Genomic DNA, 23,060 nt, shown 5'->3' on the forward strand with positions numbered 1-23,060 from the left:
CGCTCCTTTGCCCACTTCTTCGTGATTCCTGACCATTTTAAGAAGAGGGTCTCTTCCATTTGCAACTCTATGTGCTGTACCCAGAATAATCCTGTTGTGAAAGCATTCAAGACTCAATATTCCGCGACCCCCTTGACGGCGTGAGATGTACAGTCGCGGAACGGAAGACTTCAGATGCATGCTTTTGTTCATGCATGTTTTTAACCAAATTATTTAATTCTCAAGCAATTAGATAAATTTTCAAAAAGAAAAGATTAATTTTAAACAAATAGTTGAATTTTTAACTGAAGATATTTTTTGAAACAAAAAATGGAATCATGAAAGTTTAAGTTCGAAAATTTAATTTTCAATAAGAAACTAATTTTCAAACAGTGGAAATCTATACAAGATTGACGAATTTTTAATCAAATAGTTGAATCCTCAACCAAATAGATCAATTTACAATTACAATTTACAATATTTTCGAACAAATCATTAAGTTTCCATTAAACAGACGAATTTTTAACTAAAATGATGAGTCTAAAAAATGTTTTTTTTAACCAAGAAGGTTAATATAATAAAAAATGAAATAGTTACATTTTCTATCAAACAGATGATTCTTTTCCAAAAAAAGGAATTTTTAACACAGTTGTTCAATTATTGATCCAAATAATGTACATTTTAATTAAAATTATGAGTCTTCACAACAACAACAAATAATCTTTATGCAAGTATTATAACTTTTAACCAGAACCAAAATTATTTTTTAATAAAAAAGATTAATTTTTTAAAAATGGAATGGTTACAATTTCAATAACAGAGATGAATCTTGAACCAAAAAACGAATTTGTAACAACTTAGATCAGCTTTTAACCAAATAGATGAGATTTTGACAAAAAATATGACTTTTTAACAAAAGAGTTGCATTTTCAGCAAGATAATTAAATGTTCAACCAATAAGTGGAATTTGTACCCAAAGAAGATGAATTTTTAAATAAAAATATGATAGTAGACTTTTCAAGCAAGAATATTTGGATTTACTTATTCGCATTCAAGCAAACAAATGAGAAAAGGGGCAAACTTTTAAAATTTATCATCAGGAAACGTACTAATTGTTATCTAAGTTCGTAACGTTACTTCTAATTTCCCCTTCCCCCTCATCTCTGTTACCCATCGTAGTTTTTGGTGCAGACCCCCTCCCCCCTCCCCTGAAATTAGTAACTTAGTTTATGGACAATACCTAACGTCTGATTTAAATCGTACCAGAAATTTTCGAAGACGTAACATGAGTGGGAGGTATAAAAACCATATCCTCGTTTGCTTCATCTTCACTACTGTCTAGTTCCCGTTTCCTTTTTTTTGGGAGAATTTTTCTTATCGGTTGTTGAGAGAAGTTCAGCCAAGAACTCAAGGAGTACGCTTCATCTTGGTACATCTAAATTGGATTGTTTAAAAATAATTACGTAATTCCATCAAATAATTATTAATTTAAGTAAATAATGGTGTCTCCCTACTTTGAATGTCAGGATCCATGGTAAATAGTGACCGTCATTTGTGGGACAGAGGCCTATGAATGGTTCCCATGTCTTAGTATTAACATTATAACAATAGACATAAAGCTTCAAACTAGATTGCATCTGGAAATTGCTGCTATCCCAGTCACTGATAGTTCCACTGATTTCCGATTCTGCTTTTATTATCGAAATTCTTTCCGCAGTTTCCTCTATTTCCAGTTGCACTTGAATCGATACTGGTTTCAGTTCAAAAACTCTTATTTGACTATCACATTCAGAAGAAGCTAGAGAGTGGCTCGAGAAATCTGAAAGTTTGATGGTAAACAGGATATTTGTTCAGAAAATGTATGATCGATTTCATATGAAATCGGGTAGTCTGACCCTGGTAATTAGGGTGGGTCAGAGAGGTCAAGGTCCCTGAAAATCATCGGTAAATTGGACTTCATAAACTGAGGCCAAACGGAGAAGCCATTTTGTCTAATTTTTTATATATATTATCTCAGGTGTAGAAAGACTCTCGGTCTATTAGCGCAACCACAATAACACCAAAATCGCAGTAGTGGAGTATTTTACTATTTATCTAAAATGAGACTGGATAAAACCGGTGCCTAAATCGATGTTTGCTTTCGTGATTTACCATGCTTGTTACCGACCATGCCAGAGGAAGAGGATCTACTCGGTTCTGCTGTTGGACGAACCTAACGAAAAAATGAAAAACTACCATCCTTTTGGACCTAAGTTCATGGTAGTTTTTTGCTTTATCGTTAGGTTCGCCCAAAATGAGAACCGAACAGATATCGCATTTTTACTGAAAAAACAATATATTTTAGCCACAAACAATTCCGTGGCTTCACCAGGGTCAGACTACCCGATTTCATATAAAATTGGTCTTTTTTAAATTTAAAGGAATAAATTAGAGAACTCACCCTTCTCAGTTTCCTTATAGGGAATGTGGGAGACGGGTTTTGGCGACCAAAGATCATTCTGCGAACTGGAATCTCTTGTTATCGTGTGAGAAGCCAATTCGTAGTCAGACCTTTTGAAGAAGTTCAATGCCTCATTGATGATCTGTGAAAGAATGTTTAATTTATCATCGAGAGTCCAGAACGCGATCATACAAATGTGACCTTGTTTTATAATTTAGGTATTTAGTTTACCTCCGTAAAAGTACATATAGTCCCAACAGAAAGGTGCAGATCGATCGAGCTTACAATCGCAGTAATTTGTACATCTTGTACTTGTTCTTTCCTACAGATTTCTACGTCACAAGGAAGCAAAACCCAGTGCGGAGATTGTCGCAGGTATCTTTGTTGACTTTTGCTTTTGGCCCGAACGTCCGATAATGTGCAGACAATTGACGACAAGCTCATGTGTCGACTTGATTCGATCATCAATTCTGCTTGGAATAAAATTGCATGGGCGTTACTAGCACTCAGATCGCTGAAGAGGAGCAGCTCTGGTTTTCGGACTCTTATTGAAATTGATGAACCTGCGAGTGCAAGGTATGGGTTAAATAATTATTTTTATTTTTTATATTTCATTCCTGAGGTCTCTTCGGAAAGTATCCGACCTTGTGTTGTAACTTCCTACCTAGCTGTGCTATTCTCAAAAACAGATATTTAAAATGTTGGGCGGACCTCTGTGAGGCCCTTTACTAAGTGACATGCACCTGCGAATCTTCAGTCGGTTGGCGTATGCAGTTGCGTAAACGTCTAACTACGCACGCATCGCATTTCATGACGACGGAACGCACCGAAAAAAGTGTGTGCACTAAGTTTTCTGAAAGTCTTGTCATTCATGTTTGGAAATCATTTTTATGATTCGGAAAGTGATCCGGAAGTGATTAGAAAGTGATTCTCGATTTGGAAGGCCCGCAACAGCCAAGAAACTTTAAAATGTGGAACGATTGCGAGTGTTAATTAATGAGAATCATTTTTAACCGTAGGAAAGATAAAGGGAAACCTCGGAAATGCAGAAAATATTATTTCAGAAATTTTAAGCTTCACTTGTGGAAAAGTGGATACTTTTGAACGAAAAATGGAATCGTCAAATTTTAAGATTAAAAAATTAATTTTCAATCAAAAACCTTATTTTCTAACAGTTGAATTTCAGTCAAAGAAGATGAACAATATGCCCCGCTATATAAAGCTGACCTGGCAACCTTTAGTTTCTGGCTGTTTCTCAAACTGAAGTATCCTCTACAAGGAAAACGATTTCAAGATGTAGAAGAAATAAAACAGAATGCGACGAATCAGCTGCTAGTTATTCTGAAAGACAACTTCAAAGAGTGCTTCCAAAAGTAGGAGGATCGTTGGATTTGACTGGATTAAATCTTACTCCTTGTACACCACAAGCTCAGACACTTTCCAGATAGACCTCGTATATGTAAGTAATCGAAAAAAATACCTGATTGTTCTTCTGCGATCAGACTAAGATCTAGCGAACTTCGGTACTCCTGCTCTGTATCGACTGACTAAAAAATAATTTAAATCAAGTCAGATTTGAGAATTTAGTAGAACATTATGTATCAAGGGCGGAAAGAAGGCGATTGACGCAATTGCGAGTTACAGCTGAGCCGCAGGGACAGTGCTTTTTGTCCTTAACATGCATTGAGATTTTGCCTTTGAGGACATCTGAAGCGGGCGTAAAGTACTTTTTTTGCATCCGGGACTAAAGTAGAGCGTGTAAAATAGCGGGTGGCCATAGGTTAGAGAAAACCTCAAAATCAGACGAAAGTCAGTGATTAAAATAAAAAATGACAAAAGTGAAGGAATCAGGGTTACCACAGTCATTTTTAGTCAGTTTTTTCCTCAAATCACTTTTTAATCACTTTTTGTAGATAAATCCACTGAAGTCAAGAGTTTTAAACAGTTTCAAGGGATTTCAAAAGATTACACATGATTTATAATGTTTTAGGGTATTTTAATTATATAATATTTGATTAATTTGAAGTTATTTTTAAGGATTTTAAGGATGTTAGGGTATTTTTTAAATTTCTAATAAATTTTCAAACGTTTTACAATGTTTCAAGGAATTTCAAAACAATGCAAAGGACTTGAAATATTTGAGCGTATTAAAAAATATTCCATGGCATTTTAATTAGATTTCAATAATTTGAAGTGATTGCAAAGGATTTTAAAAATTACAAAGGACTTGAAAAGATTTAAAGGGATTGCAATAGATTTTAAAGCAGTTGAAGTATTTAAATTTATTTTTAAAAAATCTAAGGAATTTGTAAGAGCTTAAAAAATGAAAAGAAATTTCCAAAGATTTTAATAATTTTAAGGGATTTAAAAAAACTGTCACGAGTTTTTAAAGATTTTTCTAGAACTTCGAAAGATATGGAACGATTTTATAGGACCCATAAGGTCTTAGGATATTGTAAGAGATTTCAAGGGATTTTATAAGATTTCCGAGAATTTAAATGACTTTAAGGAATTTTAAAAACTCTCAAGGTATTTTAATAAATTTGCCTTTATTTCAGGAGATATAATAAAATTCTCTGTAATTTAACGGAATTTTATAATATTTCAGTGGATTTCAAAAAATGTATTAAAAAATTGAGGAATTTCACGGGATTTTAAAAATCTTCATATATTTCAAAATATTTCTAAAGATTTTAAAGGATTCTAAAAGATACCAAGTATTTTTCAATTGATTTTATTGATTTAAAGGTATACCTATTTGAAAGAATTGGAAAGATTCGATGGTCTTTTTTTAAATTCAAAGGCATTTTAAAGAGTTAAAAAAAATGTCAAGAGATTTCAAATATTTCAAAGGTTTAAAAATATTTGAGGGTATTTTAAAAGACTTGAAATAACTTCCAATTAACTCTAATGAATTTTTAATCGATTTTCATTATTTAAAAGAATTAAAATAATTTTACAGTATTTAAAAGGATTTGAAATATTTTAGGATATTTTAAAAGATTCCAAGGCATTATGAGGAAATTAAAAAAATTTCATGGATTTGTAAGGATTTTAAGGGACTTACAAAATTTTTACGAGGTTTTAAAGAATTTTATAGGACCCATAACGTGTTTGGATATTGTAAGAAATTCCATGGGATTTTATAAGATTTCCAAGGTTTTCTATGATCTTAAAGGATCCTAAAAGCTCTCAGGGTATTCTAATATATTTTTCAGGACCTCGATTTTTATTAAATTATTCTGAATTCTTTTAAATTCTTTTTAAGTCTTTGATATTTTTTGGATTTACTCGAATTCTTCTAAATCCACGCAATTCTACTCAATTAATTGGATTACAAAATAAAAATATAATATTTGATTAGATTTCCAAAGATTTTAACGAGTATATAAAATATTTCAAAAGCTGCTAAGGTATAATAGATTTTACAGGACCCTGAATTATCATTAATTTATCCTGAATTCTTTTTAAATCCTTTGAAATCTTTAAAAAATTTTGGATTTTCTTAAATTCCTCTATAGTTATTCAGAGAAAAATCAGGCAATTTTAAAAATGAAGTTTTGCAAAAATTAAATTAAAAAAATAAAAGATGATTCTTTGGCATATATGGGTCGACTTTTACAACTGATTTTCAGTAGTACAAGTCAACGCACAGCCAATGTCCGACTATGCTTTTACTTATACTACTCACGCCCATAGAGATCATTTAGAAAATACGTGATCATCTTTGTACCGTTGCTAGGTTTGCCCCCCCTCTCCCCCTTAATTTTAAACCGTGATATTTGATTCAACCCACCTTTACAATTAATGGAACCGCAGTTTTAAGAAAAAATATTGAGAGTTTTGATTTGCATTATGAGTAAAATTAATAAATAATAATTAAGATAAATTGATTACAACGAGCATTGAAAAATAATCTTTAAACGTAAAAGGAGAAAATTTCGAAAAACTATTTATGAGCAACGCTTTTAAATTATAACAAAATTTGGCAGGACTAAATATCTTTTACATGAAAATGTATATAGGATATGACATTTTTTTAAACTTACAACTTCATGGTCGTTACACTCATAACCCTCGTTAACGACCCCTTCGTCGATTTGTTCACCAGGTATCGAATCCAGAAAATATTGGCCTAAATCTAACAAAAATGGTACACACAAATTGACTCGTGACTCCTCCACGAGCATATCTAAACACGTATCTCCTGTCGATGTCCTGGTGAAGGAAAAATCCAGCGCTGGAGGCATCGATATGTAAACTCCTGAATCGGAATTAATTCCCATTCTTTTGGCCGGTGATTGAATTATTCTGCGATAAAAAAAAAAGATTATTTTAATCTTGATGAACATTAGGGTGCCCAATAAAAACTTGAATTTTTTAATTTTTTAACGTCTCCCCCCCCCCCCCTTTGTTCGGCCGTTCTAGGTCGAAAAACGGATTTTCTTAGGGTTCGTAAAAACAGAACATATTTTATGTTAAAAAAAAATTTCACACCTAGAAAGAATTTTTATTTATTAAGGAATGAGCCCTGAATTTCATGAAACTATAAACCAATATTTGTTCAATGTTATCGGGCTTAGAATACGAAAATTTGTAATTTCTTCACAATCAATTAATCGAAATGGCCTCTAAAAATTTTGTTTCTAAAATAATATGCACATGATTACTTTCTAAAATACATAGAGAGTATTCTTCATGATAAATAAATTAAAAATATTACGCAGAAAAATGAATTTCGAAATGCACAATTTTATAATTTAAAGATTGCTTCAAAATGTCTTTTGTGACCAAAATTGACTAAAAGAGACTGAGATACATTAATGTTCTAAATAATTTTCTTTTGAATTCAAACGAATTTAGTCAAAGTGATTAAAATTCCAGATAAATTTGAACTTATGCAGGATAAAATCATGAAAATCTAGAGTAAATTCAAATCAATTCAAGTAAAATTCAAAAGAATCCAAATGAATTGAAATAATCCACAAATTTCCGTTAATTTCAGTAAAATTATAGTGAGTTTAGAACAATTCAAGGTGAATATTAAGTCAATTGACGAAAAATTGAAAAAATATGGTTTAAAAATAATTAAATAACAATTAGAGTGAATTTAAATCAATATAAGCGAAATAAGAAAGAATTCGATAAAATTCAAAACAATTCAAGTCAATTGAAAGAAATGTAAAAATATTAACAAAATTAATTTTTTCTGTCTAAAACTTCAAGAGTTTAAGGAGAGTTTAAAATACTTCAGAGCGAATTCAAAGAATTCAAAAGAATTTAGTATGAATTAATAAGAATTTGGGATGAATTTGAAATAAATTCAAATAAATGTTTAAAAACAAAAAAAAATCCAAAATATTTCATTCATTTTAGTAAAACTGGAGTGAAAATAGAAGAATTTGAAGGAATTCAAGGAATGGAATTAATATGAATCCAGTTTTCACGTATCTCTTACTGCTTTTAAGAAATTTCAAAATTTAGAAAATCAGAATACTGTTTAAATTTTCATTGAAAAACTAAAGCTTTCTACGAGGGTAACAGTTTCATATGAAGTTGTAAAAAATAATTGATTCAGGGTTCTACAATTTCCTAATTTTAAATAAAAATTTAATAAGTTACGTATTCATTGAACTTTATAGAAATTCTTAATTCTTTACAAAAATCTAGTGACAACTCCTAAAAATATGCGATATTTAATACTTGAATGAATTACATTTTTTTATTTATCCTAGTAGTCATTTATAATTGCAAATAGTAATTTGTAATTTTATTTTTGTTGTTAAGGTTTTTGACCAGGCAAATGTATTCATAATTTTAATTTTTGTCGTCTACATGATCTATAAGCAATATTTTTGTAATATTGATTTAATGGTAGAGAGCATTTTTTCACAATTTTAAATCAATACTAAAAAATATTGATTATAGGCCTTACAGACAAAAAAATTAACATCAAAATTATTTAAACTTTTATAAATATTGATTATTAGAAAATGTCTAATTTTCTTCGATCATCTGTAAAAACGTTTTCATAGATCTTGGCAGTCTGTATTTTAAAAAAATGTGTACCAAGGTTTTTATTGAATAATAAGAAATCGTTGATAAATTAGTTTGCGATCAGTAAAATGTTGTATAATTAAATAGAAGTCACTTAACAGAAGTTGAAAATGTTTTATAAAAAAGTACGAAAAAACTAAAAACATTTTTACAGGAATCTAAAAATAAATACAATAAATCACAACCAAAATGACAGGAAAGTACAACTTCTTTCTATTATTGAGATGAATTTTGTACTTTTTTAAATCTTATTAAATAATGTATTTTATTATAGTTTTAATTTCCTACAAGAATTTACAAAAAAGTAAAACTATACAAATTTACAACTGCAAGCATCTACAGGAATTTACAGGTTTTGTAGCCAAACGTAGTTCTTTTTCGACCTAGAATGACGAATATTAAGAATATTGCAAGAAGATAATTTTAAATTAAAATGTGTACATGATCGATATTATAAAAAAGCGTCTATGTTGGAAGTTTTAAGGCATGGAAGAAGCTTACAAGACAATAAAAATATTTATCATCCTATGTTGAAAAAGGACACTTATTTGGCTGATAAATCTGTAAATTTCTGTTGGTTCTTGTAGTTGTACTTTTTTGTAAATTCGTGTAGGAAATTAAAACTGCAATAAAATGCAATATAGATAAAATACAAAATTCGTCAGAATAATAGAAAAAAGTTGTGCTTTCTTGTAATTTTAGTTGTAATTTATTGTGTGTATCTGTAGATTCCTGTAACAATAGTTTTAGGTTTTTGATCTTTTTTATAAAAAATTTCTCACCAGGGTAGGTACATTTTTGATGTTAAAAAATGTGTGGATGACTGAAATTGCTGTTTGTTCTGTGATTTATTATAATAGCAAAAGTTCTTGGTAAAAGTGTAATATTTTTTTCTGAATTGCAGTTTCTCGTAGAAACTTATATGTTGCAGATTCTAAAAGTATTACTTGTAAAAATTTATATATTTTTTTAAATTGTAAATTTCTACAATAAACTACCAGTATTTACAACATAATTTAAAGTACAGTTCTTCAATATTATAACTTTTGTGAAATCTTGTATTTTTTGTAATGTTTTTTAATTTTCTACAATAATTTACGTAAAATTAAAAGAGTTTTGATGCCGTCAAACACCAAAAATAAAAAAGGTAAAATGCTGTAGTTTTCTCTAATGCCTTGTCGATTTTCACAAAAAAGTAAAAAAAATTAATCAAAAGTTAAACAAATTTTTTAATTTTAGAAACTTATACTTTGTTGTTAATCTTTTTACTTTTCTACAATAAAATGCAAGCAAAAATTAGCTTTTTTTATTTAAATGTATTTTTTTTTTGTTAAATTTGAAACATTTTTTAACGAACTATGACAGTCGGAGAAATGTTGTATTTTCTTGTATTTTTTTTAAGTTGACGTAGAAAACCTGGAAAAGCCATGGAGTTTTTATACGGGAATGATTGAAGGAAAAAATGTAATAAATGTAATAAAAAATCTCGAATAACAACTTACTTTTTAACAATAGCTGCCCTTTTGCGCATGTCTTCCAATTCACAGCTTCGGACAGAGACTTTTATCGACAGGCTCTTATTATTGAAAAGTTCTAATGAAGTACTCATTTCTCCAAAAACGAGCTTACACAATCCATGATTCAAATCTCGCACAGGCGAGCTTAAAACCTGTGAGAAATAAAAGAATTTTCTTTACAAATATTTATACACTCGACTCCCGATATAAGAACCGCCGATTCACGATATTACTAGATCGGATGGTCTCCGCAGTTTCGTGATGAAAGGAACCGCGGGGCCGAAAGCGAAGCGTTGTGCAGTCAAGCGTGACAAACAGCTTGAAGGCTGCAATCTCATCGCGTTAGTTACATCAGGTTGCGTCATGCGTCCAAATCCAACAGAAATTGTTCATGCGGCTCTACCTGTTTACGTGTTGATTGTCTGAATTTATGTTAAAAGCCACTGCAAGCCATTCTGGAAACCGTTCTTATATCGAGAGTTGAGTGTAATCCACAACATTATTTTTCGTAATAAAACTTGAGTTATTAGCTCTGTGTTTTTTCTCGTCAAAAGTCAACAGCCATAATCAAAATGCAGAGTGTAAGATATAATAAGTGCATTGAAGAAAGAGAGAATTTGAAAACGAAACTGAATAGTACGAAAGAAAATAGAATCGTAAAAATGAGAGCGGATAACTGAAAGTAATCGATAAGAAAAAAGAAATTAGGGGGCGTTCAAAAACGACGTCACATTGCCGAAGGGGGAGTGGTTTATAAGTTTATGGCGGAAAGGGAGGGGTTAACGCAGAATTGGACATCACGCGTAGAAAAGATCATTGTGAATTTTAATTTTTTTAAATGCATAAAAAACTGAAAATTAGTTGTCTTATTTTACAAGTAAAGCATCTTGTTTTCAAGAAACTTCCCCTTTTTTTCGTTTTTTTCGCTTACCTGCGTACTGAATTAATAGAACCCAATAAGAAAATCCAACTACTTTTTGTTGAAAGTTTTGGATTTGTTAATTTAAATGTGTTCCAACCTCTGCGTTCATTTATCGCGTACGACGTTTCTTTGTTTTTGTCACGTCAAAACCTACCAAACTAGTTAGGTGATTCATAACCATTGTGCAAGACCTTTTGTATTTTTTGATCTCCAATTATATTGTTCTTCTTTCGCAAATGCTGCGCTTGTTTCTATGTGTTAGTTTCCCTGAATATTGTTAACAGGTTCTGGGCTCAGGTGCATTTTCAGAAACATAAAATTTGCCAAGTCACAGTTCGGGTTTTTTTTGACGTGTCGGTTCGCGAAAGTTCGATAGTACATCGAAATAAAGATGAGTGCAACCGGTTTGAGATTTGAAGTCCTCAAAAAGGAAAACTACGACACTTGGAAAATCCAATTGCGAGCAGTTCTTATAAAGAATGACGCTTGGGGTTACGTAAGTATAAGTAAAGTGAAGCCCGAAGTGATTCCTGGTGATGCAGCATCTCAGAGAGCTGTAAGTGCATGGAAGGAGGCTGATTTAAAGGCACAGTTGGATATTGTGCTAGCAAAAAGCTCGTCTGCAATCAAGCAAATAAAGGGTTGTGTGACCGCACGAGAAATCTGGACCTTGTTTGAAGGTATTTATCAGTCCAAGAGCCCAGCGCGGAAAGCTGCACTACTGAATCATTTGATGTCCATGAAGATGCAGGATGACGACGCATGGGAACATTCTCGACTATTCTTCGACATCTTAGACAAGTTGGCAGAGCTGGAGGTCGAAATCAACAAGTATTTATTAACCGTGATGCTCCTGCGCAGTTTACCAGACAGTTTCGAGAATTTAAGGTGTGCAATATCATCACGTGATGAACTGCCGTCTTTGGAAACACACAGAATCAAGGTCGCGGAAGAATTCGAGGCGCGTAACAACCCAAATCGCAATCCGGTTCAACACGCGATGGCCGCGAAAAAGTGGCGACACAGAACAGGTGACCCAACAAAAAGGATTCGAAGATGAAGCGTTTCAAGTGCGATAAAGTTGGACATCGAGCGAAAAATCCAATGGAATAAACCTCAAAAGATAAAGATTCCGAAGAAGATATGTCTATGTTCACAGTGTTGGATGTGTCAACAGACAAAATATTTGAAATCGGAAATGGTGCAAAATTTAATGGTTGGTGTCTCGATAGCGGTAGTACATCGCATATGTGCAACGACATCGAATTGTTTGCGGAAATTACTAAAAATTGTAATCGGGGAAAAGTTAATCTAGCCAGCAGAGCAAATACGGAAATGCTGGGAAAAGGTATCACCTCATCTGTGACGGAAGTCAATGGCACGAGAAAAGCGGTAAAATTTCGCGACGCCTTGTACGTTCCGAATTTACGTACAAACCTTGCCGCGGTGGGAAAAATTACTGATAAAGGTTACAAGGTAATTTTTACAAGTACCAAGGCCGAGGTAGTTGATCAAGACGAGAAAGTGTTGCTTACTGCGAAACGTGAAAAGGAATTATATTATTTTCGAGATCCAGACGTCCCCGAGTGTAAGAAGATTTCCGAAGTAGTCGCCGCGGCTAGGAAACCGAAGAAAAATTCCCTTGAAGATTTGCATATCAGGCTAGGACATTTGATCAGACATTTGAATCAGGGCTGGAACTATTCAAGGAATCAGTGTCGATGGTCTGGGCGAAGATTTCGAATGCAGTGTTTGCATCAAGGGGAAGATGTGTCGCCTTTCTTTTCCGAAGGTATCTGAATAAGTGACAGCAGTGGGTGAACACACACACACTCTGACGTTTGTGATCCGATGCGTGTCGCTTCGCTCGGAAAGAAAAGCCATTTTGTCACATTCACCGACGATTCATCTGGGTGGTGTGAGGTTAAATTCCTCAGTCATAAGAGTGAAGCAATGGGTGAATTTGAACATTTCAGAGCACTTGTGAGCGCGCAGCTGGAGACGCACGGAATAATGCGAAGATTGACAGCTGCCTTCAATCCACAGCAGAACGGAGTTTCTGAAAGGCCTAACAGAACACTGATGGACACAGCAAGATTTCTCTTGATAGAATCAGGATTATCAGCAACGTTTTGGGCAGAGGCTGTCAATTCAGAGAATTACGTCCGCAATAGAATAACTTCTGAAAAGCTTAACGAAAAGACGCCATACGAAGCTTGGTTTGGGAAGCCTCCAGATGTGTCATACTTCAGACCCTTTCGTAGTGAAGAGTTACGAGAGGACAGGTCACCTGGCATAGGAAAAATCGAGCCGCGAGCAGAAGAAGGAATTTTCCTGGCATACAGCGCGGAATCCAGGGCGTACCGTGTCTCGCTGAAAAATAAAAGGAAGGTTAGCACATCTAGGGATATCATTTTCTTGGAGGAAACTCCGATCCGTTCTACCGAGGATTCCAAGGATTTTCATCTGAAAGAATTTCTTCAGCAAAAATCATCAAGTGATTCTGATGAAACAGAATGCGACGAACCCGTAGTCAAAATTGATCTCTACAAGAATAGAGACTCCGATCAGCCGGTCATGGAGGATGTGCAAGTGATTCCCAACGACGAGGGTGGCTATGATGAAGAAAATTCTTCGAAAGGCGAGGATTTCCTTGGATTTGATGTTCCAGCTCTTGTGGGTGCAACAAGACGAGGTAGGCCACGTAAAGTGCGCACTGGACGACCTAGTAGACCACGGAAAGTCTACGGAGCAGCAGGTAGCGACGTCCATATTTAGCTCACATGGCAAGTGTGTTGAGTCGATTCAATGATTGCAGAGGACCCATAGATGACAGGCGTTCCTTCACTGGATATAAATTTCTGGTGGAACTAGTGACGACAGGTGTCAAGTCAACAAAATTGTTTGTTGAAAACAAGTGGTCAAGTGGTCTTGGAACACGTGGCATCTGATGTTCCGGCCAAGGCGTTACCCAGGCCTAAACATGAACAATGTCTTCATTTACTAGGACTATCTAAAGTGTAAATTGTTTGTCCAGAGGTTGTCTCAAGGAGAAGTGTTGGATTTGTTAATTTAAATGTGTTCCAACCTCTGCGTACATTTATCGCGTAACTCCAATTATATTGTTCTTCATTCGCAAATGCTGTGTTTGTTTCTATGTGCTAGTTTCCCTGAATATTGCTAATAGAAAGTTAATTCGTTTTAATTGAAAAGCCTGCTATTATATTTTTAGTCCAGATATCATCTGTTTTGGTTTAAAAATCTACTATTTGATTTTGGATTTATCTGCTTAGCAGAAAATTAATTTTTTTTTGTAAAAACTATTTTTTTCTAACTTATGTAAATATTACATTATTGGTTGCAAATTGATCTTTTTTACTTACAAATTCAACAGTTTGGATAAAACTTTTCGTATTTTGTTGTAAATTCATCTTTCTGGTTTTAAAATAATCTTTTTGATTGAAAAATGAAATACTTTGTGAAAGATTCATTTTATTAGTTGAAGATCCATCTTTTTGGTTCAAAATTCTATTTTTTTGTGGAGGATGATTTTTTTAACTGAAAATTGAAGTACTCCATTATTGGTTTAAAATTAATCGTTTTTAGTTGAAAATTTAACAATTTGGTGGGAAATTGATGCATTCTGTTCTAAATTCCTCTTTTATGTAAAAAATTCTTCTTCTTAATTAAAAACTCAACTGTATGGTCGAAACTTAAAATTCTTTGATAAAAAATCCATTATACTGGTTGAAGATTTCGCTTTTTTTTTTAATTCGTTCTTTTGTAGAAGCAAATTAATTTTTCAAATGAGCTTTCAACTATTTCAACTTCTGTTGAAAACTGATCCGTTTGAATTCAAAATTCAACAATTTGGTTAAAAATATATGTATTTTCTTCTAAATTCGTCTTTCTTGGTAGAAAATAAATCTCCTTGATTGAAAATGTAACTGCTTGGTTGAAAGTTGAACTACTCTGTTAAAAATTAATTATATCAGTAGTTGATCCATATCTTTGATCAATTGAACTATTTAGTTTAAAATCAATTTTTTAATTGAAAACCTAACTATTCCATTATTGGTTGAAAATTGTAATTTTTTATACATTCGGTTTTTTTGCGTAGAAAATACTCTTCTTGATTGAATATTTTACTTCTTGGTTGAAAGTTAAACTACTTTGTTGAAAAATTAATTTATTAGTTAGAAATGTAACAATTTTTTTTGTAAAGTTAATATTTTTAATGAAAATTTTACGACTCCTTTATTGACTGAAAATTAACTAATTAAATTAATTAATGTCTTTTGCTTTAAATTCTTTTTTTTTGGGAGAAAGTTAATGTTCTTGATTAAAAATTTAACTGAATCCCTCAAAATTGAACTAATTTTAAAAAAATGTATTCTTTTGGCTGCAGATCCATCCCTTCAGTTAATAATTGAACCATTTTGTTCTGCAATTTTCCGTTGAAAACAATTCGCCTTTAGTTTGAAATTCAACTATTTGGTTAAAAATGAATTTTATTGTTAAAGAATCATATCGTCGGATTTAAAAGTCAAATATTTTGTTAAAAAATAATTTTTTTCTTGAAAATTTATATTTTTGATTTAAAAGTGTAATTATTTTCTAGAAAATTTGTCTTCTGGGTTTAAAAATATAAATATTTGTTGAAAATTCGTCTTTTTGGATTAAAAATTGTATTATTTTCATTAAAAATTCATCTAAATAAATTGAAAATTCCTCTTTTTTGTGTAGACCATTTGATTATTAATTCGCTTTTATAGGTTGAAAATTCAACAATTTTGTTCAAATTTCTTTCCTCTTATGACCGACAAATATTTCTTTGTTGAAAATTTAACTATTTGTTAAAAATGCATCTGTTTTGGTAGTTTTTGTTTGAAAGTGAACTGTTTCCTGAAACATTCTACTTTTATCTTTAAAAATTGAACTCTTTCCTTGAAAATTGATCTCTTTTGGTAGAAAATTAATATTTTTTCCCCTTGAAAATATTCTTTTAGTGAAAAAAAATTTAAACTATTTTTTTCTCTTAAAAATATTTATTTTTATTTAGCAATTAATCAAAAATATTCTTCACATATATGCATTAATTTTATGTCAAAGAATTTGTTTCCCTATTTTTGCGAAAATTCCCCAGTCTTGCAAGTTAAAATTTTGGGCTGTGAAGTCTGTTAAAATATTACGTTTTATTTCAGGCATTTGTCAAATGAAATCGAGGAACAAATTTTGACCACAAAATGTTTGGGGGGGGGGGTGGAAAACATGTTCATAATGGCGTAACGTGATTTTTGAACGATCCCTTAAATAAAGAAACTAACGATGTGTAATGCCTCTTGTCAGAATTTAAATCTCTTAACCGGCTCGAGCGAAATATACCTCCTCTGTGTCTGAGAATAAATTCAGTTGCAACCCATCTAAAATCACTCTCAAATTGATTTCGCACACCGGATGTTCATTTTGTGAGAAGAATTCTTCCAACTTCTTTACTATTGCGTCTTCATTTTTGGCAATTTTCTTTTTTAAAGAATCTGCATCAAATCCCAAGATTTTTCTTGCTAGGAATGTTTTTGACAAGTTGTCTTCCCAGATGGTGAAAACCGAGGCGAGATCTTTTTGTCCTAAATTCATTGTTATCGTATCTAACGAACCTTGAATGTGACACAAACACTGATCGTGCCTTTGACGACCCACGACTTTACGATCCACTATTTTTCGTTTTATGTCGAAACGAAGTTGCATTGGTTCAACGATAGGTTCCTGAAAAATATTTTTTTTTTCTTAAAATCTGCTTTAAACATTTTCTGTTTAAAAAGTTTTTTTTTTGTTTGAAAAAGTTTTTGAAAAACATGGAAAAGCTTACTTGAATTTCCAAATTTCCACCAAGAGTCATGATGGCTCTTGATAATGTCATCGAATTGAGTTTTATCAAAATATTATCAATCACACAAATATTTGATTCGTTATTAATCTTTACATGTTTCACCAGTTCGCTCGTTTTTAGAAAGTTTTCAATTGTCAAAGTACCTAAAAAGAAAGAAAGAAGTAGTTATGCAATTAATTTTTTTGATAAATTTAGGGGTTTTGCACATAAAAAATTATTTTTTAATACGCACAGGCTTCACAACCTTTTCCCTATTTCCCTCTTTTTCCCTTTTTTTAAGAATTCCTTTTTTACGCCTATTTTCAAGAAACTTCCTTTTTTTCTCGTTTCTCCGCTGAAAGTAGTTGTGCCAAAAATCAGATCTCTAAAAAAATAGTTTTTCTATGATTCTAAGAATAAAAATAATGTTATGATGTAATTTCAAATAAAAAACATTATTTATAATAAAAAATGTTAAAACGTACTAAAAACAATTATTTTTAGAATGCTTTTTACCAATTAATTTTTTCTTACTGTCACTTATTACCAATTCTTGAAAATTAATTGAAATTTAATAACTAATCGCTTATTGTTTCAAGAAAAAATTTTGCTAAAACTTTACTGTTCTTAATGTTGAAAGTAAATTTTTCTATAGCTGTGGTCGTTACAACAATTTTTAAAAAAGAAAACATTTTTTTAATAAATACCTATATTTGAATCTTATTTACTTATTCTTCAAACGGAAAGCAGTAGAGTTAGATGGAATGTTTTCTCTGAAAGAATAAGCTATGATTTATTAAACTTCACCCATTTTTTAATAATTGCAAAGAACCGACAGTAAGAAAAAATTAAACTAGAAAAACTATTGTTAAAAATTTGTTCTCATAAGTTTTCAACTTTTTTCGTAAAACCTAATTTTAACTTTAACTGATAATATTATTTCAATTCTCAAAATCAGAGACAACTTTTTTTATAGAGACCTGATTTTTGGGGCAAGAACAATGTATCTCAAATTCGAACTGAATTTATAGAACACAATGCAAAAATGTAACAATTTTACATTAAAAGTTCTTTTTTTTGTTTCTTAAAAATTCAGGGTGCCCGCAGGTCAGGGAAAACTTGGGAATCAGGAAAATGTCAGCAAATGTTGTTAGTAAGGGAGCGTTAGGGATAAGTCAAGGATTTTGAAAGCAAAATTGCAAAAGTGAGGGAATCTCTGTAAGGAGCACTTTTTAAGTAAATGTGAAGAATAATAAATTAAAATGTGATAAATTTAAAATTGTGTGCTTCTTTTTTTTTAATATTCTATATGAAAAATGTTACAAGATTAGGATTCTGGTCTTTAAGTATTAATGTTCAGGGATAATCAAAAACTAGTCAGAGAAAAGTTAGAGCATTTTGAAAATTAAGTTTTCGGCTGTCCTGTAATTCTACTATTTAGTTGAAAATTCAATTAATTCATTAATAATTCAAATTTTTTAAAGTAATCTTTTGGTAAGAAATGAACTATTTTGTCACACAATCGTCCTTTTTGAAAAATTCATCTTTGAATTAGAAAATTTAAAAATTAAACTGAATGCTGAAAATTAAAAATTCATCTTTCTGTGTTGAAAATGAACTTTTGTGTTGAAAATTAAACTGCCTTCTAAGAAGTTAGTTTTGTTTTGACTTTAAAATGGAAATATTTTCTTGAAAATTAGACTAATTTTTAAAAATTGTGTTTTTTTAATTAAGTTTTTTAACCACAAATTTGAACTTTCCATTTTTATTTGAAATTTTCTTCGTTAGTTAAATATTTAACTATTTGGTTAAAAATTCGTCTTTTCTGGTATGAAATTAAACTTATTGTTTGAAAAACCTTTTTTTTTTATTGTATCTATTTTGTTCAAAGTTCGCTTTTGAATTTATGTATTTAATTAAAAGTTTATATTTTTTAGTGAAAAATTAATCGTCTTGAATGAAAATTCATTTTTTGGCTGAATATTCAACTATTTGTTTAAAAATTGATTTTTTTTAAAGGTTCGTCATCTTAATGAAAAATTAATAATTTTTGTTTGAAATTTGAACTGTTTTGTTGAAAATTCGCTAATTTTTGTGAAAAATTTTTTTCAAAGTCAAAATGATATTATTACATTTTTTGGTTAAAAATTTATCATTTTCGGTTAAAAATTCAACTATTTGTTTAAAAATTCGTTTTTGACGGGTTGAAAGTTCAATAATTTTGTTCAGAAAATTCATATTTTTGAGTTAAAAATGCAACTGTTTTGTAGAAAGCTTAAAAATTGAATATTTTGGATGACATTTCTTGTCTGCATCTACTAAAAATCTTTCTCGGATGAAAGTTCCTCGTTTTTGTTTGAAAATTAATCCGTATTGGTTGAGAATTCCACTGATTGGTTTAAAATTACTTTTTTAGTGTTAATTCAACAGTTCTTGATTAAAACTGAAAAAAAATTTTGGATGAAAAAATAAACTATTACACTTTTTATTGAGAATTCATTTTTTAGTTGAAGATTCATCTATTTATGTGACAATTGAACTATATTTTTGTAAATTCATTTGATTTCATTAATCAAAAATCAATTTTTTAAACTTTGTTTAATTCAAATCTTTGGTTGAGAATTCATCACCGTTGGTCGAAAATTATCCTTTTTGTTGAAAATTCCACTTTTCAGATTGATAATTCAAATGTTTTCTTAAAAATAGCTTGAAATTTTAATTATTTGTTTGAAAATGCAACTGTTTTTGGTTAAAGTTTAATTTTTTGAAAATTCGACTTTTCAGCTATTTAGTTAAAATTAATCTGTTTTGATGGAAATTTGTTTCTCTAGCTTGAAATTTTAAATATTTTGTTGTAAACTCAACTGTTTCGTTGAAATTTTAAAAATTATTTAACGGTTTGATTGCAAATTTATCTTTCTTGATTGAAAACCATTTATTTTGCTTAAAATTTTTCTTCTTGGGCTTAAAAGGCAACTGTTTTCTAAATTTTCTCTCTGTAGCTTAGTGTGCAAGAGCATCAGAACGGCAATCTGAAAGACCTGGGTTCGGATCCCAACGGAGCTAAATGTAAATTTTTTCACAACTTACAAATTAAAATCAATATTATAAAATATTGGTTTTATACCAGCGCAGACAAATAGTAATTAACCTCAAATCATTTGTTAGCTGTCTAAACCATTTGACTCTTTAACTTCAAAACCCAAATCTTTTATTAAAACTTCGTCTTTTCGTTGAAAATTTAAATTTGTGGGGAAAGATGCAATATATTTCGACTAGAAATCTTAGGAACATAAAACACGTTCTATATTGTATTTGTATTAATTTTATTTATGCGGATTCTTTCCCCTCTTATTCCCCTATTTTCTTTAAAAAATCAACCTATATCCCCTGGTTTGAGAACATTTTTGGTTGTGAAGTCTGTATATAAATTTAGAAATTTCTGCAACTACCCTGGTGATTAAGGAGTGCATTTTTTTTAATCCTCACCTATGTCGAATACCAAAAGATTCGGATAGTCTTTCTTTTGCGGAAGAAGAAAAGTAGGCCCTTGAAGATCAATTGAGACCTGAAGTTTAATTTCGCTTCTCATAAACTCAGCAATACTCCAGAAGAAAAAATTTCTTAAATATCCGGCGAGTCTTGGTCGTAGGAAACTAACAAATGGATTCAGAAAATGCTGCAAGTAATAAATGAAAATAAAAAAGTTTTTAAGATATTCAGTTTTTAAATTATGTATAAAAAATGAAAATATTATTTCGAATGATTACCTGGCAATCGGAGAGAATTTTTGATATGAAAACACAGTTTATCCTACCAATGGAAAGTTTAAAACTTCCATCGGACATGACTTTTTCATTATTCGTGTCGAGTTCCGAACACTTGTATGGTTTTGGGGTGTGTCTCACATATTTTAGGTCGAACACTTTGTCATCCTCGTTTGTCAAAATCTTCCAAATTTAAGAAATATTATAAAAAACGTAAAGAATTATTAGAGATTTTACAATACAATTTTTTCTGCTGTATTTTTGAGGATTATTAAATTAAATTATATTTCTAAACATTTTGAAAAATAAAAAAAATAAAGTGTGAAAACACGAAAAAGCACATATTACTTATTTGGAAAATTAATACTCAGGTAATTTAATTTCACTAAAAACATTACGAACCGAAATGATATCATAAAAATCGAATAATTTATAATTGAAAAATCGAACAAGTTAAAAATTAAAAATACTTGAAATTGAACAATTTGGACTATTTTTTATCAGATAATTAATTATTCTGTAATTTTATTTCAGATTTAAATCTTTAAACATTAGATTATTTTTGGAATCTATTGAATTGAATCTTGCTTAATTCCAAAGAAATGATTTTTAAATATAATACTCAAAATTTAAATTTCTTAAATCATCAAACAATTTTATAAAATGAGAAAAAATTGGGAGGTAAAGCTTTTAAAAATTGACTACAATTATCTGTCATTTTTTTAATGCTTAATTTTTAATCTGTAGAATTGTAAATAAGCCATAAATTTGTAACTTTTAGCTTTAAAAACCATAATCGCAAAAAAGTTTTTGAAGGTTTTAGGATCTTTAAATTTTAATTATAATCTTTTATATTTCCAGTTTTTTATTGTACATTTCTAAGTTCTTCGAATTCTAAATTATGTAAATTTGAATTCTTTTTGAAAATTCTATTTTGATGCGAAATTTTTGTAAGTTTAGAATTTAAACATTCAGTTTTTCTATGATCTTACGAATAAAAATTATACTGCAGATGATGCAACTTTAAATAAAATATAAATTCTTGCAAATGAAAAATGTTCAAACTTGCAAAAATCAATTTTTTAACAATCTTTTTTGCAACTAGATTTTTCATTCATCGCTTTTTACAAATGTTTGAAAAATTGTTGAATTTGAATAAATTATAACTTATTTTCAGGCAAAATATTCTCTATATTTCTACATAATTAATAGTTGTGTAGCTACCTTAGAATAAAGAGTGATATGGCCCAAATCCTCAATGGATAAACTTGTCAGATGTGCTCTTAACATCATTCTTTCATTGACATTGTAAATACAATCATTCTCCACTCCCATGATTTTAAAAACCAAAAAATCTGCATCTTTACTGCAGAGTTTCAGGATAAACGTGTTCAGTCTAATCGAGTAACTGAGTTTTATAGCACCTATAATTTTTTAAAGTTAAAAATCAATTAGCTTTCTAAAATCCTTTCAGTTACGTGCAAACGAAAAATAATCTAAATTCAAATTACCAGGCGGAATAGGGGGATCGCATTCAGTCTTGATGAAAAGAACCGCATTCCGTTTAACCATAGCCTCAATATTTTGAATATTCTCGCTATAACATGTTCTGAAAACAAAATTAGAATAGTTTTCATTTTTGTAATATTAATTAATAATGATAGCGACTAGGGTACCCGAAAACAGTGTGTTTTCAATTAAGCAAATGCTACCACTAATTTCTTCTTTTTGGTGTAAAAATTCTACCATAACGTTTATTTTCCAAAGAACCTGTATTACCGTTAGAGAATAGCACAAATTCTTAATGACTTTTCAGACTAGATGGAGCTATGAATAAAATTTTTTTTCAATTTAATTTTTTCGGGAAAAAGATTTTCTTCTTCGAATCCTTTTTCAGAAACACAGGCATTATTTTTCTAGGTCTCACAAGTCAAATTTGTCAAGAAATCTGTATTATCATCATAGAATAGCAGAAATTAATAGCGTCCTTTCATACTAGATGGATCTATGAACTAAACATTTTTTAAATACATTTTTTTAAAAAGGTCATCCCAATGGGAAGCTCTACCGAAAGAAACTTTTTTTCAGAAAAATTCAATTTAAAAAATGCACCTGTTGGACAATCAGAAGTTCTGTAGTTCGATTCCCAGCGGAGCGAAGGAGATCTTTTTTCAGAAAAAAATTTTTTTAATAGGTCCCGCTTGGCCCTTCTAAGTCTGTAAATGAACTTTCTTTGTTTTCACTTTAAAAAATACAAATTTAAGACTAAACATTTTTTCATCCCTAGAAGGTATTCCTTTTTGAGGAATAAATCCTAAATTTTATGAAACAAAATAATTTTTTAGAAATATTACCGGGCCTAGAAGTCCCTTAAAATTTTTTCCCCCTGAATTAACGTACAAGAGTATTTATTCTACCAGGTGTATACATATGAAACCGGTATTTTTTCAAGAAAAAAACACATTTATTTCAAGAGAATGATAACAAATATTTTATTCAAAGTATGCGC

General features: G+C 30.5%; 1 protein-coding gene across 1 annotated transcript in view; it reads right to left on the reverse strand.

Annotated features, from left to right (window-relative positions):
- Positions 1-23,060, reverse strand: part of LOC117167588 (vacuolar protein sorting-associated protein 13C-like) — a 94,465-nt gene that overhangs the window by 47,819 nt on the left and 23,586 nt on the right. The window contains exons 17-29 of the mRNA XM_033352642.1: positions 22,063-22,160; positions 21,776-21,975; positions 20,555-20,734; positions 20,274-20,463; positions 16,785-16,948; positions 16,301-16,681; positions 9,979-10,145; positions 6,469-6,730; positions 3,900-3,966; positions 2,651-2,982; positions 2,420-2,561; positions 1,494-1,798; positions 1,243-1,414 (exon numbers count right to left, since the gene is read on the reverse strand). Of these exons, the coding sequence (XP_033208533.1) occupies positions 1,243-1,414; positions 1,494-1,798; positions 2,420-2,561; positions 2,651-2,982; positions 3,900-3,966; positions 6,469-6,730; positions 9,979-10,145; positions 16,301-16,681; positions 16,785-16,948; positions 20,274-20,463; positions 20,555-20,734; positions 21,776-21,975; positions 22,063-22,160 (2,660 nt within the window). The remainder of the gene's footprint in view (positions 1-1,242; positions 1,415-1,493; positions 1,799-2,419; positions 2,562-2,650; positions 2,983-3,899; positions 3,967-6,468; positions 6,731-9,978; positions 10,146-16,300; positions 16,682-16,784; positions 16,949-20,273; positions 20,464-20,554; positions 20,735-21,775; positions 21,976-22,062; positions 22,161-23,060) is intronic.

The sequence above is a fragment of the Belonocnema kinseyi genome, chromosome 2, assembly GCF_010883055.1.
Source record: "Belonocnema kinseyi isolate 2016_QV_RU_SX_M_011 chromosome 2, B_treatae_v1, whole genome shotgun sequence".
Lineage (NCBI taxonomy): Eukaryota > Metazoa > Arthropoda > Insecta > Hymenoptera > Cynipidae > Belonocnema > Belonocnema kinseyi.